Source organism: Solanum verrucosum, unplaced genomic scaffold, assembly GCF_900185275.1.
Source record: "Solanum verrucosum unplaced genomic scaffold, falcon-dt-bn FXZP01000200.1, whole genome shotgun sequence".
Taxonomy (NCBI): domain Eukaryota; kingdom Viridiplantae; phylum Streptophyta; class Magnoliopsida; order Solanales; family Solanaceae; genus Solanum; species Solanum verrucosum.
This window is the reverse complement of record NW_026020093.1, coordinates 184255-207405: the sequence shown is the minus strand read 5'-3', so window position 1 is coordinate 207405 and position 23151 is coordinate 184255. Positions and strand designations below refer to the sequence as shown.

The 23151-nt window shown below is 29.3% G+C and overlaps 1 protein-coding gene across 1 annotated transcript; it reads right to left on the bottom strand.

Annotated features, from left to right (window-relative positions):
- Positions 1-633: 633 nt before the first annotated feature.
- On the bottom strand, positions 634-4834 carry LOC125824779 (polygalacturonase non-catalytic subunit AroGP2). Its single transcript, XM_049504127.1, has 2 exons — positions 4802-4834; positions 634-2463 (listed from the first exon to the last, which is right to left on the bottom strand). Exons 1-2 carry the CDS (start codon positions 4832-4834, stop codon positions 634-636), a joined length of 1863 nt encoding a protein of 620 aa, XP_049360084.1.
- Positions 4835-23151: the final 18317 nt, after the last annotated feature.

Genomic DNA, 23151 nt, shown 5'->3' with positions numbered 1-23151 from the left:
GATTTAAAATGGACAATATCATATCAAATTAAAGGGAAAATGTATAAGTACACCCCAGTCTATGCTCAAAATCCCTGAGACACACCTAACATTTACTAAGGTCCTATTACCCTCCCCCCCCCTCCCAAATTTATTTTTAATTAATTTTCTATCCCTTTTCGGCCTACATGGCACTATCCTTGAAAAATTTGTCAACACGCGCTAGGCCCACAAGATAGTGTCACGTAGGCCGAAAAGGGATAGAAAATTATATATAAAATAAGTTCGGGAGGATAATAGGACCTTAATAAATGTTAGGTGTCTCAGAGGGATTTTGGGCATAGGTTGGGGGTATTTATGCATTTTTCCCAAATTAAATGTATATTTGTGTTGGTTTAAACATTATATACACCAATTAATATGTGTATTATGCTAAAATATGCATGTTATGTATTTATATTTATTATTTCTTTTATAGAGTGCAAAATCCTTTATGGACAAATAAAATTGAGGGGACGACATACTTTTGCCCAAACATAGAGAGATTACATTAGCATGATTACATAACAAATATAAATTGACAGTTCTAATACATTTGGTTAAACCCAAACAAGAAAATTTAAATATTTATTAAAATTCCGTTTTACCTCGGGCTTAATCAGCAATTGTCCAAGTCATATCGTTTTCAAAGATCCAGTGGCAAACCTCAATTTTCCCGGGTCCTGACCCGAGTGCAATGAAGGCTCCATGACTAGGTCCCCATGACGAAGTATCCACATGGCAAATGGCAACACCATGGTTGATCTTAGCCTTTGAATTCGAATCCAAAATATCAGCTTCATAGACTCGAACTTTAGGAACCGAATGACAGTAATACAGTAAGGAAGGGTACAAGGTTTGATGACAGGATACTGATTTGGTAACTTTTCCACCGTTGATTCCGTTGACAGATCCTATCATGATATTCCCATTTGACCCTTTTGTATTTTCAGTTGTTTGAACCACAACATTTCGACCCAACACTGATGTTGCGAAATCAATCATATCTTCAGCTGAGTTAACACACTGTTTCGTCTCGCCAGCGCTCGGTGCTCTTTCACACTCGCTCAAAGCATTTCCGATCATCTTTGCCACCTGAGAATCATTGGCGGCATGGAAAATTTTCTTCAGCTCACCAATTTTTGAGTATGACAAGGGTAATTTTGCAGCAATTACCCGGGGCAAAAATGACCTTTTAGGCATCTTATCCTTTATATCTGGCATAGGCATGATTGTACCACTCTTCAACATCTTCTCCCGGAAAAACTTTCCTGGCTCAACCCACCGGTTATTGTTCACCTTTTTCCGACCGTCAACCTCACTCGACGAAGCTAAATCGGAAGTTTCGTTTTGGTAATTGGAAAATGTGGCAGTATCTTTGACATAATCTTTGAAAGTGTTGTTAACTCCGTAAGTCTTAAAATTAATACGCGGGTCATTACCCCCTTTGCCGTAAGTAGTGAATACATCGGTACCTTCATTGAATGATTGACCATAGTTGGTGAAATTCGCTTCACCAGCATTTGCATCCTTGACATAGTTAATGAACTTGTCATCACCAACATTCGATTCATCTCTGTAGTGAGTAAAAGTTTCGGATGGACCATTACCTCCAACGCCATAGTTGTTGAAATTGTTTTGAGGATTATTGCCGTTAGTACCATAAGAAAAGAAATTTTGGTTTTCTCCATTTGCATTTTGACCATAGTTTGTAAATGTTGAGGCTGCAACATTAGTTTCGTTTCCATAGCTGGTGAATTTACTATCAGCACCATTCCCATTTTTGCCATAGCTTTTGAAAGATTGGCCACCAGAATTCCCTTGTTCTAAATAATTTTTGAATTCTTGCTCCCCGCCTGTTCCTTGATCGGAATAGGCGGTGAACCGCAGATCGGGGACATTGGTATTTGGGGCGTAATTAGTGAATTGGCCAGAACCCCCTGGAGTATTTGTGCTATAGGAATTGAAACTTTGTTCAATTACATTGCCATCAGGGGCATAATTGTCAAATTTATTATCACGGGGAGAACCTCTACCGTAACGTCTGAAAGAATTTACAGATGCATCCTTGGAATAGTTTTTGAAGGAGTTAACTCCGATTCCAGGTTCGTTGGTTCCGTAATTGGTGAAATTTTTGTTGCCGTAAGTGGTAAAGTGGATATCTCCGGTGTGTTTTACGAGACTTGGTGACAAATCTGGTGCACACATGAGATTTGCTGAAGAGCAAAAGGATTGGAGGTGTGTAGTGAGTGCATTTTGATCAGCAACAAGTTTAGTATAAGTTGCATATTGTGCAGCATTCAATGGAGATGCTTTGTTGAGAAGGAACCATGGCTTTGGTAAGTCATTTGAGACATGTTTTTTCCAGTATCTAATTAGATAACCTTTTGGTGTAAATGGGTTACCAGCATCACCAGAATTTTCTCCATCTCCAGCTACAACAATCTACAAACAGAAATTTTAATAGCTTAGTTGGTTGACTATCTGAATTTTTATCTTATCAGTGAAGATACGATTCTCCCTCACTTCACCTTTTGTTACCCTCAATTTACGAAAAAAAATAATCGCGAAACTATTTTTTGTAATCTTCAAAACAATGCCCTGCTGCGCGCATCCTTGTTAGATCCTCCAAAAATGCACTAATTTTAAAGAATTCATCACGTAGTACTCATCGACTATTTTTGAAAAATTCGAGCAATATAATATATAATCAAGTTATATATAAAAAAAATTCAAGAAACGTACGCAGTATTCAATGAGTTATTTTCCTTGCAAAAAATTAAAAAGGGTGTGATAGTGCTTTAAGGATCTCATTTGTGCTCCTTTGATCTATCGTAGAGATAACTTTCTTATTTCATTTTATAGCCATTAATCTACTACTGAATTATTAGCATCTAGATATTAACAACGAGAGCTCGACCGATCAGATCACGGAAAAGAGAAAGAAAAGTCGATCTCCGAGAAGCTTTTACATAGCTGAGTTTTATGGGATAATATCTTTTATGGTCTTATAAATGTAAAAGTCAAATAATCTACTATTACAAAACTTATTACTTTTTAAATTGTAATTGCTATCTTATTAGGTTCATCTGATATAATTGTTCAGAACCCACAAACAATTTCAACCAAGCTTTAAAATTTCTTTGAATATATATGTTCTTAAATTCATTCGAAATCATATGAGTAAAACATAAATCTAAAATTAATCCAAATAAAATTTATCGACTTATAAAATTTAAAATTAAATCCAAACCAAATAAATGTTGGTTTTTCTTCGTCGATTTTCGATTAACACCTTAATTAGGATTACTTCATTGACACCTCATGGGGTTACATCAAGTTACAAGAATCTACTCCTATCGTTTATTTTTATTTGTCTATAATGAACGCTGTATTCTCTTAAAGAAATAATAAATAAACTGCATATTTGTATCATAATATCTATATTCATTGGTGTAAAATCTCAATCGACTTAGAGAATAAGTAATTAATGTAGTGAAAATTTTATTTTTAGTATAGTAAATAAGTAAAGTGACGAAAAAAGTATATGACAAATCAGGATTACTTCATTTGACACCCGATGAGCCATCATTTGACACCCCATGAGTATATATATATAAAGTTTTTAGAATACTTATGACAAAATCAGGATTACTTGAAGAAACTTAAATGATGAGCATAAAAGTTAAAGATTGTTACTTACATTGAAAGATGGTAGTGAGAACAAAAGAACAAGTAAGAAGTAGGAAGAAACAAGATTTTTGTTATGCATTTCTTTTGTGTGAAACAAAGAGAATTGAGGTGAATAGTAAAAGGTTGGTGTGGATGTTTGGTTGGAGGCACACAATTTATAGTACAAGGTAGAGAAGATGATGGAGTGGTGTGTTAGTTATGTTCTAATTTAAAAACCACTTTTGAAACTTATGTTCTAAATTTTTTGAAGATTTGTGACTATAAATCAGTTTATCAAGAGTAAATGGAGAATTTTAAAGTTAAGTTATTTTTAATAATGAAAAAGTGATATTCTCTCTGTTTTAAAATGAATGACATGTTTTTCTTTTTAGGTGTAAAAGAGAATGACTCCTGTCCTTTTTTTTATAACACCTTAATTTCAGTTTTTTTACATGACATATTTAATGTCACAAGATTAAACGATATTTTGGTACAATTAACATAATTTTGATTTAGAAACATAAGATTAAAAAGTTTTGTTTATTTTTTAAAACTCCGTATCAAGTTAAACTAGGTCATTTTTTTTAAAACATTAACGCAAATTAAAACGGAAGAAGTAGTACCACTACTTTTGGTTTCTTGATTAATCACATGCTCTTGAGATGATTTGTTGTTGCAAAGTTTTCGGTAACTGGAAGATCGATTATAGCTTTTGCTTTGTTGATACTCTCTACCTAATTACTTGTGCACTTTTCTTTTCTTAGTTATCCTTAATTATTTGTTTATTTTGACATCAAGTAAGGATTAAAAATATTTACCTATTATAACCTCAATTAATTACTTTAAAAAAGGTAAACTTCTTGAAAATCATAAGTTTTTAATTCATCCACTTAATAATTAATAGGAGTAAAATGGTAAATTTATTATATTAATCATTGTTTTCTTAATAGATGTATCAATTCAAAAGCGGACAAGTAAATAGAGACACATGAAATAATAATCAAAATATAGGGAATCACTATATCGACTAGGTTTAAAGGGGAAAAAATACTCTGTATTTACCCTACTAATGATTTTTTTTCTTCCTAGAACTCGAATCTAAAATACTTACCTTAAGTGCTTGGGAACTAACCAATAGGGGCATCTGTTATGGGGTCAAACACCTAAATCTTATTTATAACGTAGAAATAAACCATTATGATTTATGGGTGCTGGAAAACATATTTTGTTTCCATCATAATATGGCGACAAGGTGTTTAACTATAAAGAAAAAAAATTGCATCTTATTATGATGAGCATATCTCGACTTTGGACAAAGAAAACTCATCTACTTTGTAAGAATTCACAATGATCGATGATATAAGTTATGCTTATTGCGGATCCTTTTCCACTGAAAAGGAAAATTTACATATCTAGGAAAACATAGCTACGTGCTATATCTATACAACTTATTGATATTTTCAAAAAATTAACATTTTAAATTTATATAGAAAAACTCTATTTCGCCTCCCTTCTCCCTCTCTCGCAATATTTTTTTTTAGATTGAAATACTGATAGACATATACACATATGTATCAATTATCAACCAAAAACATATACACATAGATGTACATGTGCATCTAATACATGTATAGTACTAGAAAAAATTATACATATATATATGCTATGAAATAGATCACACGTTGGTATAAAAAGAGTATAAAACATAGATACACAAATGTACTTATGTATCAGATACATGTATATTACTTTACTTAAAATTAAAATGTGAAACATAAATACACATAAATTAAGAGGGAGAGGAACGCGAGAGAGAAGGTGGAGTGAGAGAGATGAGAGGTAAGCGAGAGAGGAAAGATTTAAGCAATTCAGGGGTATCGTGCATAAGGTAAGTCAGGAGTATACTATACAATCGTATTTTGTGAAATTTTCCAAATAAAAAAAACTCGTAAGCCTCCTAACTGATATTTGCGATTCGATACCACACAAATAAATATAGTGCACGTAGTTGTTAATTTGTTGCTTTCATTTTCCTTTTAACGTTTCTCCACCTTCTTAATTACCCTTTCTTTCGTTTTCCCTTCCGTTAAAGAAAAAAGTATTTTTTTTCATATTTCTAATTTCATGTTGTTTGTTATGAACATCAATAAATGATCTTAGGACCCTTCACATTTTTAGTTGGATCCTACAATATGTTGATGGTGACTTCACCTTTATTATTACATCTCTATATAGTAAAGAAACTTACCATATTATATTCCTAGTTCAATTATTATCAACAAAGGCAAATGGAATTATGGAAATTAAGAAAAAGTAAAAGATCGTTAAATGTATGATTGAATTAAAAAATAATTGCATTTCTAGCACGTGGAGGAAAATGTTTTTTCTATTTTCTACTGCACCAGAAAAATCTTGGGAAAATATTTTATGAAAGAAACTTGTTTTCCTGAACTTAATTGGTGGAAAATGATTTTTCTAATAAACAGAAATTCACTTCCAAATTTAAAAAAAATGGAAAATTATCATAAATAGCGCTATTATAGATTATAACAAAGATTACATAGTTTTCAAATGCTCGCCAAATTTTATTTTTATTTAAAAATAAATAAAAATTATGGATACATACATACCTAGCTTGTGCATACACATGACGTAAAGTAAACACAGATCAAACATACACAAGATGTATCACATGTATGTCATATATATATATGATGATACACACATGATATACAATAACTTAAGCAAGAGATACAAGATCTATATACACATAATATACAAGGATATATTACAGGTATGTCACTTGTATTTCATGTATATATGTTAATTTGTATAATGATACACATGAATACAGTGAATTACATCCGTTATACACCTGATATACAGTTATTTCACTATCACCACCACCAAAAGAAAAAGGAAATCTATAGTTTCTTTAGGAAAAAATCCGATAAAAATAATGTGGAGAAGCGCCATTATATATTTTTTTTTCTATTTCATTGAAGATAAAGCAATTTTCATATTTCTTATTTTGTACATTATTATTAATTGATATAAACATCATTCATATTTTTAGTTGGATGGAACCTAGTTCCTACTGTATTAGTACAATATATATGTTGCATGGTGTGCTCCATGTTTATTATTAATGTTTTATTTATCACATATCTTCAACCTAGTATTAGAATAGCTTGATGTGTTCTTGATAGAAAGCAACATAATTTAATATTAGGATATAGAATCATAACGTTAATATATTCGCAATAGATTGGATGAATTTGACTCAGTAGAGCTATTTATATGGGACAGTTCAATCCATTCAAACTAGTCCACACGGGCTATGTAATTTGACGGGCCAAGCCAAGCTAGTTCATATTTTTGGTGGATCAGAAAACATCAGGTTCAACCCATCACTTTATGGGTTAGGGGTCACGTCTGGCCAGCTCACTTTTTAATATTTTTAAAATTTTAATTTAAAATTCAAAATGTTAATAAAAATCTACAACCGTACAAATAAATGATTTTTATAGACATAAAATTTCTATGAAACTAAATAACTTTTGACATGATACCACTCAAAATAAATAGAGATATTAATAAGAAAACTACTGGGTCATTTGGTATAGTGTGTATAGAAATAATGTCCAATATATAGAGTGTATTAATAATGTTTGCATTAGTAATGCTTGTTTTAGTTATGCTTATATTAGTTGTGCCTAGATTATTTCTTATGCATTATTTGGTTTGATGTATTAAAAACAGCATGTATAGTATAAAAATATTTATTTACAAAAATATCCTACACAATTATGGTGGAAAATATGTAAAAGGACTTCTGAGGTTATTACTGCCTAGAAATTCATTGTATTAGTAATACATTCTTCAATACATAATAAAGTGTATAAACATTAGTTATACATAGCATTAAAAAAGTATACCAAACTTTTTGCTTCTTTTTAACATTCCTTTTTTTATATATAGATTTTGAGGCTTGAATATCATCATTTCTGTTGAGGGAGTTTTCCCCTTGTTTTTGATTAAGTTGTTGCATTGATGTGAGGCCATTGCGATTGTTTGTACACGTCTCGTTTACCACTGTATTAGTAGAGACTGTAATTTTGGTTTGCTCTTGAGCGATACACAAATTTAAAGATGGTACTTTAATTAAAAAATATTTGATAATGTTATACCTTGTGCAACCTCCTTCAAAGTACTAATTTTCTTTATTATAATTGAGAAAATAAAAGGTTAAACTAAAACCCTATAAATTTGAAATTAGAGATACTCTTACACAAATACAATGAAAAAATAAAACAAGAAAAAAAAATCGATATCTGAAAAATAAAAATAACAAATTAGATGCAGAAATCGTGCAAATTATTTTGATCTTGAAAGAGAGAGATTATATTGAGAATATCATAAGGAGTTGTGACCGAGAAATGCGCCTGCAAAGAATATGATGGCATTCAAGTTTCTCTTTGCTAATCAATATTAAAATTTATTCATATGTAATAATTATTTTAAAATGTAGCTATAGACACTAAATACTTATTAATGCTAGCTATGTTGTGTAGTTTTTCCAAAAATCTATTCTAAAATTGGCTTCAAAAATCTTAGTCCAACACTATCAAATTATGAGTTAGGCCAAACCGGCCTAATGAGCCTAGCTCATATTAACGACTCTAAGTTTGAGTCTTACATCCACTTATTATTATTATATATATATATATATATATATATATATATATATATAAAAATTACCTAAATACACATTTTATTTTATCATAATCTCTAAAATTTTCTACTATTTAAAAAGAAATCAAAAATCTCATCTCGGATACATCACTCCCCTCTCGTTGATACATCCCTATCCCCCTCTCAAATACATCCCTCCCCCCCTCTGATACATCCCTCCTCTCTCGGATACATCCCTCCCCTACGTATCCGGATGTCCTATCCTCTCTCTGATACATCCCTCCCCTCTGATACATTCCTTCCATATGTATTCAGATGTATCCGAAAATCTAATGATGTATCCGAAATCCATAAATTTTAAGAATTTTAAGATTTTTTGTAATTTAAAAAAGAATAGAAAAAAAATATAATTATCTCTTAACATTATAATATTTGTGTAAATTGCATTCACGTGATTTTGGCCCATGAATAAAAAAGAATTAGACAAACATGAGGGGTGCATGTTGAGAATAGAATAGTAGCTTATGAGATGATTGATCTCATGATTAACATTTTGGCAAGGAAACATAGACTAATATACCCCTCACTATATCACGTTTAAAAAGTAGTAAAAATATATCATCTTCGTATAACAAATGATGCATATATACTCTTGTTGTCTAATAAATAATATAAATTTATTTTTTTCGTTTGCAGACTGAATTTAAAAAATGCTAAAGCTGATTTTTTGGAGAAAGGTCAAATATACCCCTCAACTTTGTAATTCCTCGTTTAAAAGATGGTGCATATATAGATATCTCTATTGTATTACAAACGGTGCATATTATCCTTTTCGTTAACATACCTTTATTTACTAAATTTAAGAAAAATTAAAAATTGGTGTTTTAATTCCAATAATGTCAAAATATGAACAACAAAATATATAAGATCAGTGCGTTCAAGTTGGAGCTAAAAAAATACACTACACTTTCGGTTAACGTTAAAAATTACTGATAATACACCATCTTAAATTCAAAGAAAATACAAGAATTTATTATATTTTGAAATATAAATATGAAAGAACAAATAAGTTGACACATTTCGTCACTCGATAAGCACACTTTGATTTCCATTATTTCTTTTGCACTAACGAAGTACTCCCTCCATTTCATATTAATTGAATTTTTGAGGTATTTTTTATTTTTCAAATTAATTTAATTGTTCAGTTTTCAAGATAACTTTTAGAGTGTTCTTCCAATTTTACCATTCATTTGGATTTTCAATGTGATGACTTTAATAAATTTGACAATAATTAATAAGGGTAAAAATGGAAAACTATGTTTAATTTATGTCTTAATCTACTTTTCTTAAAGGGTGTGAAACACCTCAAATAAATTTGACAATAATTAATAACGGTAAAAATGGAAAACTATATTTAATTTATGTCTTAATCTACTTTTCTTAAAGGGTGTGAAACACCTCAAAAATTCAATTAATATGAAATGGAAAGAGTAATGATTAATCATCAAAGCTGGCTAAACCAGATAATAATTGATTAATGGAAAGGAAAGTACTCAAAAAAACAAAAATCAAAATAGACATTTGAACTAACCACCATCAAGTTCATAATGTTTTGATTGCTATAAAATTATTTAATTTTCATCGTTATTTCTTAATCTCCATTCCTTTTTAGTATTGTTTCATATTCTTACGCTCTTTCTTTATTTTTCCTTTTCATTCAAGTTGATACACAAAGACAATACTCCCTCAGTCCCTTATTACTTGTCTACTTTTAAATTGATACACCTATTAAGAAAATAATTATTGATATAGTGAGTTTATCATTTTTACCCCTATTAATTATGAAGTGGATGAATTAAAAACTTAAGATTTTCAAGAAGTTCTACATTTTTCTAAGTAATTAATTGAGGGTATAATAGGTAAAAATATTTTGTCATTTCTTGATTTGTCAAAATGAACAAGTAATTAGGGACAACTAAAAAAGGAAAAGTGGACAAGTAATTAGGGGGACAAATGGAGTAAAATATTTCTTTATTGTTGTTTCTTTTGCACTTATAACGAAGGGAAAAGGGTTTGAAAAATACTTCAACTTTGGCCGAAATTTCTGTTACAATACCAAACTTTATGGAGGACCTTTTACCCCCCATGGACTATTTAATAGTGTATTTGAAAGGTATGTATGTGCTCACGCGTACATGTTACTATTTATAATTATGCAATATTTATGATGTCCACGTGGCACATATATACCTTTAAAATACACTATTAAATAGTGCAGGGGGTAGAAAGGTCCTCCATAAAGTTTGGTATCGTAACAACAATTTCGGTCAAAGTTAGAGTATTTTTCAGACTTTTTCCCTATAACGAAGTAATGATCAATTATCAAATCTAATCATACAAATTGATTAATTGAAAGAAACAATACTACTCCCTCTATTCCTAATTACTTGTTCATTTTTTCTTTTTTAATTGTTTCTAATTACTTGTCCATTTTGACAAATTAAGAAAGGACAAATATTTTTTACCTATTATACCCTTAATTAATTACTTTGAAAATTGTAAAACTTCTTGAAAATCTTAAGTTTTTAATTCATCCACTTCATAATTAATAGGAGTAAAATGGTAAACTCACTATGTCAATTATTGTTTTCTTAATAGGTGTGTCAATTCAAAAATGGACAAATAATTAGGGATAGAGAGTATAAAAATAGATCTTTGAACTAACCACCATCAAGGTCATAATGTTTTAATCACTAACAAATCATTTAATCTTCAATGTTACTCTCTCCGTCCACTTTTATTTGTCATGTTACATTTTTTGAAAGTCAATTTGACTACTTTTCAAAGTTAAATTAGATTATATTAATTCGATATTTTAAACAAAAAATATAGATATTCAAAAATTATACAAAAAGTATTATAAATTGCATTTTTTTGCATATGATAAAAAAAATACATCATAAAATGTTAGTTAAATTTTTTATACTTTGACTTTAAAAAAGGAAACTATGACAAATAAAAGTGGACGGAGGTAGTATTTCTTAATCTTCTTTCCTTTTTAGCATTTGCTCATATTCTTACACTTCCTTTATTTTTTTTCTTTTCATACAAGTTGATGCACAAAAACAAAAAAAATCTTATTTTTTCGTTTTTTTTTTGTTGCACTTATAACGAAACAATGATCAATTATCTAAGCTAATCATAAAAATTGATTAATGGAAAGAAACAATACTATAAAAATAGACCTTTGAACTAACCGCCATCAAGGTCATATATTATAATCACTATAAACACATTTAATTTTCATCGCTATATTATTTTATCTCCTTTCCTTTTTAGAATTTCCCCATATTCTTGCCCTCTTTCTTTGTTTTTCCTTTTCGATACAAGTTGAGATACAAAAGCAATCGAATTTTTTTTGTTTCATTTGCACTAACGAAGTAGTCGTCAATTCGATAATCTCAAGAATTGTGTCACTTATCTCCGCAAATCGTAAATGATATACAATAGTTATAGAAAAGGGAAAATAGAAAAATAAGCACAAAAATGATGAAAATGATAGTACCACGTAGGGATTAGCAAATACAAAGGAAAATATTCCACATGAGGGCAATTGAATATATACACTGTATATGCATCATTTTTTTTTAATGAGTTGGTCACATGTTACGACATAATATACCTCTTCGTCTCAAATAAGTTGTTGTGCATGATTCGTTTCTCAAGGGTCAAACTATGTAAACTTTGATTCTCATAACAGAGTTAGTGTATGTAGAGTTTGAAGGGTCAGTCAAACCCAAAAACTTTAGTTTAAACTTTGTATTTTTGTTAACAAGTTCATTAAATATGTACAAAATATTTAGTTTAGAACCCAGTAACTTAAAAGAACTATAATCATGAATCCATAAGCTTCACATTTTGGCTCCACTTTTGACTTTGACCAATATTTAAAATGTATTTTTTGTCAAATTGGCATGAGAAAACTTGCAACAATTGTTGTATTTTTCGTATAGTTTTTAAACATTCAAATTTTAATTATAAAATATTGAGTTGATCTAATCTAACTTAATTTTGAAGATTAATAAAATGGACTCTCGAGAAAAGCAATATGAACAACAAACTTAAGACAGATAGAGTATATATCAAAGTAGATAGATGTCATGTTCTCGCTCGACTTAAAATATATCAAACTAGATAGATGCCATACCTCGCTCTACTTAAAATATATCAAATTAGTAGATAGATGTCATGTTCTCGCTTGACTTAAAGGATATAACAACTAGAGTTATTTTTCCTAGCCACATTTATTTATTTTAGTTTCCAATCCAGTGTTCGATATTCGCAGCCCGATTATATGAAGAGATACACATCATACAATATAATGATTTGTCTTTTATGATGTTGAGTTTCACGTTTAAGGAAATTTCAATTTAAATGGCAAACTACTTATTGTTCAACTTGAAACATTAATTTAAATGAAAAGTTTTGTTATGAAAAGTACAGTTGATCACTTAAGTCTATGAGTAGCTAGCATGTGACCACCTTGGCTAGATGAGACATATTCCTAATATATAGTTAGTAGACACTTCATTTTCCACTATGTATTATAAGAGTAGACTTTAATTGTAACTTTTATAACTAGCTATGGGAATAAAAGGAAAATATCATGTTCATTTGTCTTTGAATATTAGGTATATGCACATGAAAAATAATGGTAAGAGGGAGCTATAGATCCCAAAGAAAATAATTCATGTGCGTTGCTCTAGTACTATAGTAGTTATTATTTTTAAATAGATTTTGTCCATTAAATTTGGAATATATATTATATATATGAATTTAGAAGATGATTTTATAAAATAAAATAATTGAGAAAAATGTCAAAAAAATCACAAAAAAGATAAATAAAATTCTTGGCCATTGAGAGGTGTCACGTCACTTTTTTTTTATTTAGCTTTATATATATATATATATATATATATATGATTTGGAGTACAATTGATATGTCTTTCAAATTAAATATTGCTGTCACTCCCATTTATGTCTAACCTTTATGGATGGTCTCAACTCTATCGGTACTCTCTCTTTTTGGGAAAAAAAAAACTAAACTAATTCAATCCTCGATATTTGTATTAGAATTTTGATTAATCTGATAAATGACGCCGTGTATCGCTCATTCAAAGGAGAATACATTTTATCATGTTCAGAGTTTAAACTAGAAATCTTTAATTAAGAATGGAGAAATTCTATCCATCCCACCATAATCTTTGACGATCATTATCGGTCCTTCTTTGTGTTAGACTCAACGACCAATGTGGCTATCTCCATCTAAAAGATAGAGAAATCACACATTCAATTCATTGGCTCAAACATATTATTCCAATATGTACCAACTCTCAACACGCTCCTGATCACGTTAAGTCTATTTTTCATGGGCCCATTTGAGAAATAATCATAACTCTTTAAAAAAAATTAGGAAAACTTACATAAATCTCATAGTTCCGGGGCTAATTATTTAGATACACTCTAGTTTATAATAATTAGGAAAACTTACATAAATCTCATAGTTTCGGAGCTAATTATTTAGATACACTCTAGTTTGCAATATTATAAATCTCATCAGATTTTGGTGCTACCAGATACGTCCAGATACATATATCAATCTTGAAGTACATGGTCAAAATTGAGTGTAATTTGTTCTACATACATAGTATCCAATTAAATTCACATGTATCTGGGATACATAGACAAATCTCGTTCTGTTCTCTCCCATCTCGCTCGCCACTCTCCTACGTATCTGGTGTCACAGATACATGTGAATGACACTAGATACATACAGATACACTTGAATCACACCAAATACATACAAATACATGTATCTGGTGTGTATCTAGTATGATTCTCATATATTTGAGATATATGACCATCTTCCTCCCCATCTCGTTCATCTTCCTCCTTATCTCGCTCGCCTCTTTCCCTATTTTAGTATATCTGGTATCAGAAATATAAGTAGCTATGTGTATCTTTTTCAATATACGGTAGAAAACTCTTAATTAGTGATAAGATACATATGTATTGAAAAGTATAGGTAGAATTAATATATATGGTATGCATTTACCTCTAATAAGATAGTTTTTCCTTTAATAGAATTTAGTCAGTATAATCACTATATAATTTATATATAATCAGGTATTCATTTAGACTTTAGTATACACTCGTTACACATTGTATACACTAACACCGCTCTCACATAAAATTGTTCGCCCGCTTCACTTCTGTAATGGATAAAATAGATTTCGAACCCATGATACAATTTTCTTGTAATATCGATTTAGCAATCACTACAAAGGATTACGACTAGACACACATAGGCCAACACTTTAAACTTCTCAAATATTTTTCTCTCATTAGGCGGTCAAGACTTGAACTAGTAATTTTTTATCTACTCTTATACTGTGATAAAGTGTGTGATTGTTTCATTTAAAATTTTAAGTTGTTCGATAGATCTACTCATTCTTAATTGACCAATTTTATCCAATACAACCAAAATTTTCAATAAATGCATCATTTCTCCAATAAGACCTAAAGAAATAATAGTATATAATTAGTACTGAGTACGAGATGGGAGTTATTGCGCCAAAGATGATTAATGTTTGTTGGTGGTTCATTTTTGCTTTCATTGCTGGAATCATCATTTGTACAAAGTGGGTGAATATATACTTAAATGATATATATATACACAAAAATTGATATAATTTAATTTTGTGTTGGTGGATTCATGTCAGTTTTTGGACCCCCATACTTTTCTTCATTCCACATATAATTATTAAATGCAATATGTTATTGAGTTCTTACTAAAAAAGTTCTTAAAATCCATGTGCTGATTTTTTATTAAAAGTGGAAACGATATTAGGATTTGAAATTTATGAATTTCAGAGTAAGACAAATACATAGTAAGCCAAAAGTATTGGATTCGATCAAATTCCACCGACACTCTCCCTTTTCTCCTATTGAAAGGTATATCTTGGAGTAAAATTTTGGGGTGACAATAAATAAAGAGGAAAATACTTATGTCAATCTAAATTGGGAAAATTACGATGTTATGAGAACTTATACTACTTAATTAATTATCATAGTTATAGTTTGCTATAATTATCACTCGCGACTAATATTAATCATTAATTACGTGGGTTGACTTCGAGTTTGTACAAGTAGCCACGTTTGTTTAATTTGCCATATTTGTATAATTCGCAACTAACAATTCGTTGTTTGATTTGTATTTGTATACGATAGCTTGTATTTGTATTGACGATGTTGGTTTTTCAGTTTTATCACCATATACATTCAATCTTTTTTGTATAACTTTTTAAAGTTTGTATAAACGTGTAGTTTTTGGATTTGTATAATATAATTTGTATAACTATTTAAAGTTCATATGTTTATATCAATTCGTTATTTCAAGTTTTATCATATGTGTATAATTCCAGACTTTGTATTGCTCAATTATACACAAACATGTGAATTATACAAACGTACCCACGAATTATACAAATGAGATGTGAATTATATAAATTATTGTCCTCACTCGCCTCTCTCCTCCCTCTCCCAATCTCGCTCGCCAGATATACAAATACATATGTATACCAGTTACATATATACAATTATCAACCGATATACATATACAATTCACACCACTCCCACTCTCTACCCTCTCTCGCTCGCCTCTCTCCTCCCTCTCCCAATCTTGCTCACCACTCTCATCCCTATAATATGTAGCTACGAATCGTAATTAGCAAACTATAGTTATGGAGCGTAATTAAGCTATTTTTGAGTGGCTATATGCAAAAACTCCCCATCTAAATTTAATACAAGATGTGGAATATCCAAGGTTAAATTTTATGAGTTTAAATTCAAAATATTATTTCATCTAATCCCGTCTAATTTACTTATCTTGATGGCAGCAAGTGTAACAATACAATTTATCTTATCTAATTGCTTTTAAGTTATTAGTGGAAGCAACAAGAGGCTAGTATATTCATCAACTACAATAAAAACATTTTTTAGCAATAATAGAAATACACATCAATGACGAGAGGGAGTTGCTCGAATGGTAAGCATCCCTCACTTCCAACCCGAAGGTTGCAAGTTCGAGTCACCAAGGGAGCATAAGGGGTGGGAGCTCCTAGGGAGGGTAAAAAATAAAAATAAATAAATAAATAAATATATATATATATATATACACACACACACATCAACAAAGAGTGTTAAAATATTTATCGACATTAATTAATATGTCATTATATTTGATGTCGCTATAGGCTTTAGAAATATTTATAAAAAATTATTAATTGTCTCTAAAAATATATTTGACAGCACTTAAGTTATTATCATCAACAGATTGCTGCTCAAAATTATTTTTGGTAGTCATGATTCAGGTGAAGGGAACATAATTAACAACAAGGTTATAAGCTAGTAAAAACAATCCACAATTATCTGATATATTTGTTATTAAGTAACAGTTACAAATATTTATATTAGAATAGATTGTTTACCTCATATTTTAATGGAATGCGGTCCTTTTTTAAATCTTATTAACGCAATTTTTTTTTGTGATACTGTCAGCTTCTTTTAACTAGAAAAGAAAAGTCGACAACTTTTATTTTATTTTTCCTTAAATCTCTGCATTTCTTTTTTTGCTTTTTATATTTATCATATTATTTAATTATATTGCAAATTATTTATTCAAGTCGCAGAATGAAAGCCTAGTTATAACCTAAATCTCAGAAGAGAAAAATATAAAAGCCGGCCACTATGTGCTATTATTTTAATTCACAAAGTTAATTGATTTCCAACTTTAATATAAAGGTATCAAGAAATTAAAAGGGAATATATAGTCAAAATAGAGGATTCTATCGAAGGTATAATCCACGTCTTTAGCCTTGAACTAGAATGATAAATAGTTATAATAATTTTAAGGGATAATTGTTTGATATACCTGTCATTTAGAACTGACGTACCCTTGTTATAAAAGTGGTCACATATAGCTTTATTGTTGTACAAATAATTCACATATACCCCTGTCATCACAAAAATGGCTCACATATATCCAACATTTTAAATAACATTATTTTAATCGTCTTGTTGCCCGTAAAAACAAGTTTAACTAACTACTAAATCTGCAAAGCTCTTAGGATGTTTTCTGTGGAATCATTCTTTCATGTTATGTTATATTATATATTTTCTATAATTATATTTCACTATAACAAAGACTATTAAGATGGTATCAATGCTTTAGTCTTTACCACTTTAATTTATTTGTTTTCTAACAAGTAGTCTACTTTTTCTTTCCACTATTGTTACCTGTTATGTGCACAAAACTCTTTTGTATTTTTCATCAAATATATACAAAATTAAAAATAAAAAAATAAAAATTGAGAGTTGTTTTAGTGTTCAAAATTGTCTTTCTTTGGATGCAGTAGAACAGGGAGCAAAAGACGTAGGTACCAAATAATAATGGCTCTTTGTATCTTTTAATTTGTAGCCATTTATATCACTACTGAAAAGTTTTCAAATTTGGTAAAACTTAACATGGATCATTAATTTCAAGAACACTGGAGGTGAATGTGATCATGAAGATTTCAGAATATATTGGTACAAATTATGTGGGGATCTTTCCAATTTTTATACTTTGTGAAAAGTGGTCATTCTTATATATATAAGGAACATATAATTTTATGTTATATATTTTTGAAATAAAAGACCATCTTTTATTTAAATGGTTAAAAGAGAACATAATTTTAAGGTCAAACACATACACAATCTCTTTTAACGTGTGCATTTTGGCGGTTCTAATCCTCCTACTTATCAATAAGAGTTGTGGTAGAGTGATAAGTACTCATTTATCCTTATCCAAAGGTTTCAGGTTCGAGTCTCTTGGGTAAGAGATCGCCTTTGTTAGAGAGCGTTTTCTTCCCAATATGGGTGCCAATCCAGATTTAGTCGAACTTCAATGTGGATATCAAACATCGAATGAAAAATATTAAAAATCGGTTCAACTCTTAAAATCAAGAAACTATACTACTATCTTGATTCACTTTATTTGTCTACTGTTTCAAAAATAAATTTTCACTCACTAGTTATTATTACATAACATGGAACAACAATTTTTCTTTTCACATTTTACTCGTAACATTAATTACTTATTCTTAAAACTTAATATTAAACATTAATTAATAGGAGAAATTTATGATAAAAGTAGCCATGTCAATCAATATTTTCTATGTCAATCCAAATATAATTAATAAAAGTGAACGAATAAAATATATTTTAGAAATTATATCATTCGTTTGGTTTCTCGTTACATCAGTTTGTCCATTTTTTGCCACGATAAAATAATAATTGGATAACACAGGAAATATTTAGTACAAAAATGGAAATGGATAACTACTTGTTGGGGTGCATTAATTATGTTGGTTTATTTTTTAGGACAAATTACTTAACTACACTCCTTTACTTACCTTAATATTCATTTATCCCTACTTATTTTAAAAAATTTAAAAATCCCTTATTTACCTATGTATCCCGCATGTATCCCGTGCACAACGCTATGTATCCAATCCCACTATGTGGAATGTATCAAACGCTATGTATCCCGTGCACAACGCTATGTATCCCGCAAACATCATTTTTAAGGGATTTTTAGTAAATAGAAAACTAAAAGGGATAGAATGTTATTTAGCACTTATAATAATATGTGGTTCCTATAATTTATACTATTTTTTATACTGATAGATTCAAAATCTGGCCACAAATATTATGTTACTACTATTTAAAACATTATCCAAATTAAAATAAAGGCAACATTATCCAAATTGAAATAATTGCAACAGAAAATTACCCTTTTGTTTTTTTACTTCTCGAAATGGTCGATGTCCACTTATATTAGAAGTTCGATTAATACGAATATAATCTTTAATTAAAAATAATTAAATATTTATCACAATATTTACTAGTATTTGTATTGGATTATTTTTTTATCAACAAGTCTCTATCTAGCCAAGTCAGCGTATTTAATTTATTCCTGCTAAATTAGTCTGCATTCAATTTTTATGAACTATTTGGCCATAAGGAAAAATCAACGCTTTTCCCACCACACACAAGTTTCACATATTTAAATTTGAAAGTTGGGCAAAAGGATTTAATTTAATATATCGTAGCAGGCTGTTTACTTTATTTTGGAGGTAACTCGTAATTATTTCTAATTAATACGAGTAACTACTTATAATTATTTTTTAAACTATACAATTTGATTTCTATTTCTCCTTCCCTTGTCCATAAGCTAGCTAACTTAAAGACTTATTCAAAATTTGTAATTATGACTTTCTATTGCATTTCGTAATAATATAAACTACCATGATTCATAATAAGATATTTATAAATATTTAATATTTTTTAATATATTATAGTTATGCAAAAGTTAATGATTCCTATGGATTTAGTTTATACTCTACATTCTCCATTGAGCTTCCACACCCCAAATATCTTTTTTTTAAAAGATTCACTCTCATTCAAGTCATCAAGTACCTCACATTGATTTATGTATTATTAATTGTCTATTAAAAAATAGGTGAATCATCAAGATTCCTGCAACATAAAATTAATTAAAGATTTCTGTCTAGTAATTACAGTAATTACCAAACCCAACTTAAGAAGTATGGGGCTATGATTTTTTAAAATTTGGATCCACCAAATATAATATTAATTTCATGTAGAATCAAATTTTACAAAATGCCACTTTTAGAAGGGTGGCTTTTTAACCTTTTGCCTTTTTGTAAATGGACCACCTTTATTTTTTTGGTGTCTGCTAACCATGTGTATCAAGAATCAGATGCTAGTGTGTACATTAATTTGTCAGCATCGTTTGGTTGAGAACAATTATTTCAAAATTAATAATGATGGTATTATAATATTAGAATTAATATTGACAAAATTATTTAGTGGATACATTTATATTTATATATATTTGATTGATTGGACTAAAAAAGAAATACAATATGAAATTTGTATTTGAGTTTAAACTAGATAAAGTAGGAAAGGTAAATCATTTTCAATTTTAATCTTAGATATGCATATATAGAGGATTTTTGGAAGTATAGCTTTGGAGAAGAATAAATGTGACATTTTGGTATTTGATCACATGATTATATTATTGTCCTATCGTGATGTGTGAGATAAAAATAACACCATATAGTTATTTAAATAATTCTGAAATTACTAGTCTCAAAAATTAAAAAAAAATCCTAATAAACATAAAATAATTAACTAATTTTAAAATTATAATTCTTTTATTCCTCAAATCAAACTATGGAAAAAATATTTACTAAATTATTAATTTAAAGTATTCTATTACGTAAGCAAAACAAAAGATGCTTCTTGTTTGTCATGAACCATTGGCTAAGCTCTCTTTTTTGTCTATCGGTGTTCAGAGTCCGTATTAAAGCCCCAATTTAAATTGGGCGATGCAGGGATCAGTCGGAGATGACACTTTCAACATAATTTCTCCATATCCAAGACTCAAACTTGAGACTTCTGATTAAGAGTAGAGCGGTCTCACCACTACGCTATGACATATGTCGTTCATTTGGTGTCAAGCTCATAGATAAACCTGACAAAGATTTTAGATTAAACATTTTTTAACATATTAATAAATGTAACTTGTGTATTATAGTAATTAATTAATCCATTATTCACGTGGAGTATCATGACAAAATTGTATTTTCAATCTCTAAGTTTTGACTTTTGTCGGCTTCAATAATATGAAGAGAAAAAAAAACTATTTACAAATCAATACGTGGATGAATAATTATTAGTTCATCTGTTTATTCTAGCTGTATTTCTTCCAGATATTTCGGGAAATAAATATTAAAAATATATTGTTAAAGCATGACAAAAGTCCCACATCGGTGGTTAATGAGATGGGTGGATTCCTTATAAGGCTTCGGCAATCCTCCTCCCTTTGAGCTAGCTTTTGGGTGTGAGTTAGGCCTAAGACCTAATTTAACATATATATACATATTAAGCCTTTTAATTTTAAACATGTGGAGATGAATCATTTTCAAACTTTTTAAATCTAAAGTTAGGGGTTTTGTATTTTCAACATCACTATTTGTAGTCCACATGATTTTTGTTTAGTCTCTTGTAAATAGTACTAAAAAGGTTGATCGATGTTTGAGATCACGATTTGAAATCGTGGCTTGGACCAATGAGAGGTACTATTAATAGCCGATCAGGCTTTAAAAAAAAGATGTTAAAGAAATAGTGTCAGTCGTGATCAATAAAGTCATTGATTCCCAAATGAACGATCAATGATGAATGTATGTTAATCATTAATGATTAAAATGAAAAATAGTAATCAATCTCTATATCGGAGGGTTTTTCTCACCTAATAAGCTAGTCTTTAGATTGATATAAGAATATGCCAATCAACGCTTGATTTGTGACTAGAGTCATGGACTAGACCCAGGAAGAGGTGGTAGTCGTGACCAACTTATGGCCCCAAAATAAAATGATTGAGTAGTTAAACAAGTTGTGTCAATCATGATCAATGAAGTTGTTGATTTCTAAATTATAATATATTAATCATCCCTCGTTAATTAAAATAGTACTCATATGATTATATTATCCCTCAAATAGGAGCGGATTTAGTGAATAAGCTATGAGTTCATCTAATATAATAAATATGTGAAACTTGTGTGTGGTAGGCAAGGATCGTTGATTTTTCCTTATGGATAGATAGAGACTTGTTGAAATTCCCACACAAGAAATCATATAAAAGATATATCACATATACAAAAAACTTTATACAAGTATATATTGTAGCAGAATGATAAATATTTATTTTTTAATTCAAGGTTTTAAATTCAAAGCCTCAATATAGAATTAATTTTGTGAACTAACATTTTACCCTAACAATGAATTTTTCCAACATATATCCAAACTATTTGGATTTCAAAATAGGTATTGAACGTCAGATGAAAAAAAATTAAAATATTGAGTCTGTATATTATGTATCAACATTAAAGGGAAAGATTTTTCTGTTGTCTTTATTGTAATTTGGATATATAATAGTCTTAATAGTAGTAACATGATATTTGTGGCCAGCTTTTAAATCTATTATTTTATTATAAAAAATAAACCAATCATCATTAAAGCAATTCCACAAGTAATTGTCTATTTCCATTTTTGTACTAAAGTATATTTCATGTGTTATTTCAATTATAACTTGTTAGCTTAATAAATAAATGTTTTTGGGATGTTATTTCCGTACGTATAACTTACTGAACATTAGAAAATACGTAAAAAAAATCATTTATTTTCCAATAATATTTATCGTGAAAAACATATTCCTTCGTACCAGACATACCATTACAATTTATTAATTCCTATAACAACCTCGAATTATTACTATCATCTAAAAAATTAGATAAGATCCCCACATTTGTACCAAATTCTGAAATCATCATGATCACCCCCACTGCTCTTAATAATATTTCACAGTTAGCATGTGCAAATTTGCAAACTTCGCAGAAGTGATGGAGGCAATATATATGGCTACAAATTAAATACCACAAAAATAACAATTATTGGTACTTTTTTGGCTCTCTGTGATATATAGAACTGCATAAAAAAGAAAGCCAAATTTTAACACTAAAAAGAACTCTCAATTTATTTTGTATATTTAGTGAAATATTCAAAGGAGTTTTCTGCACT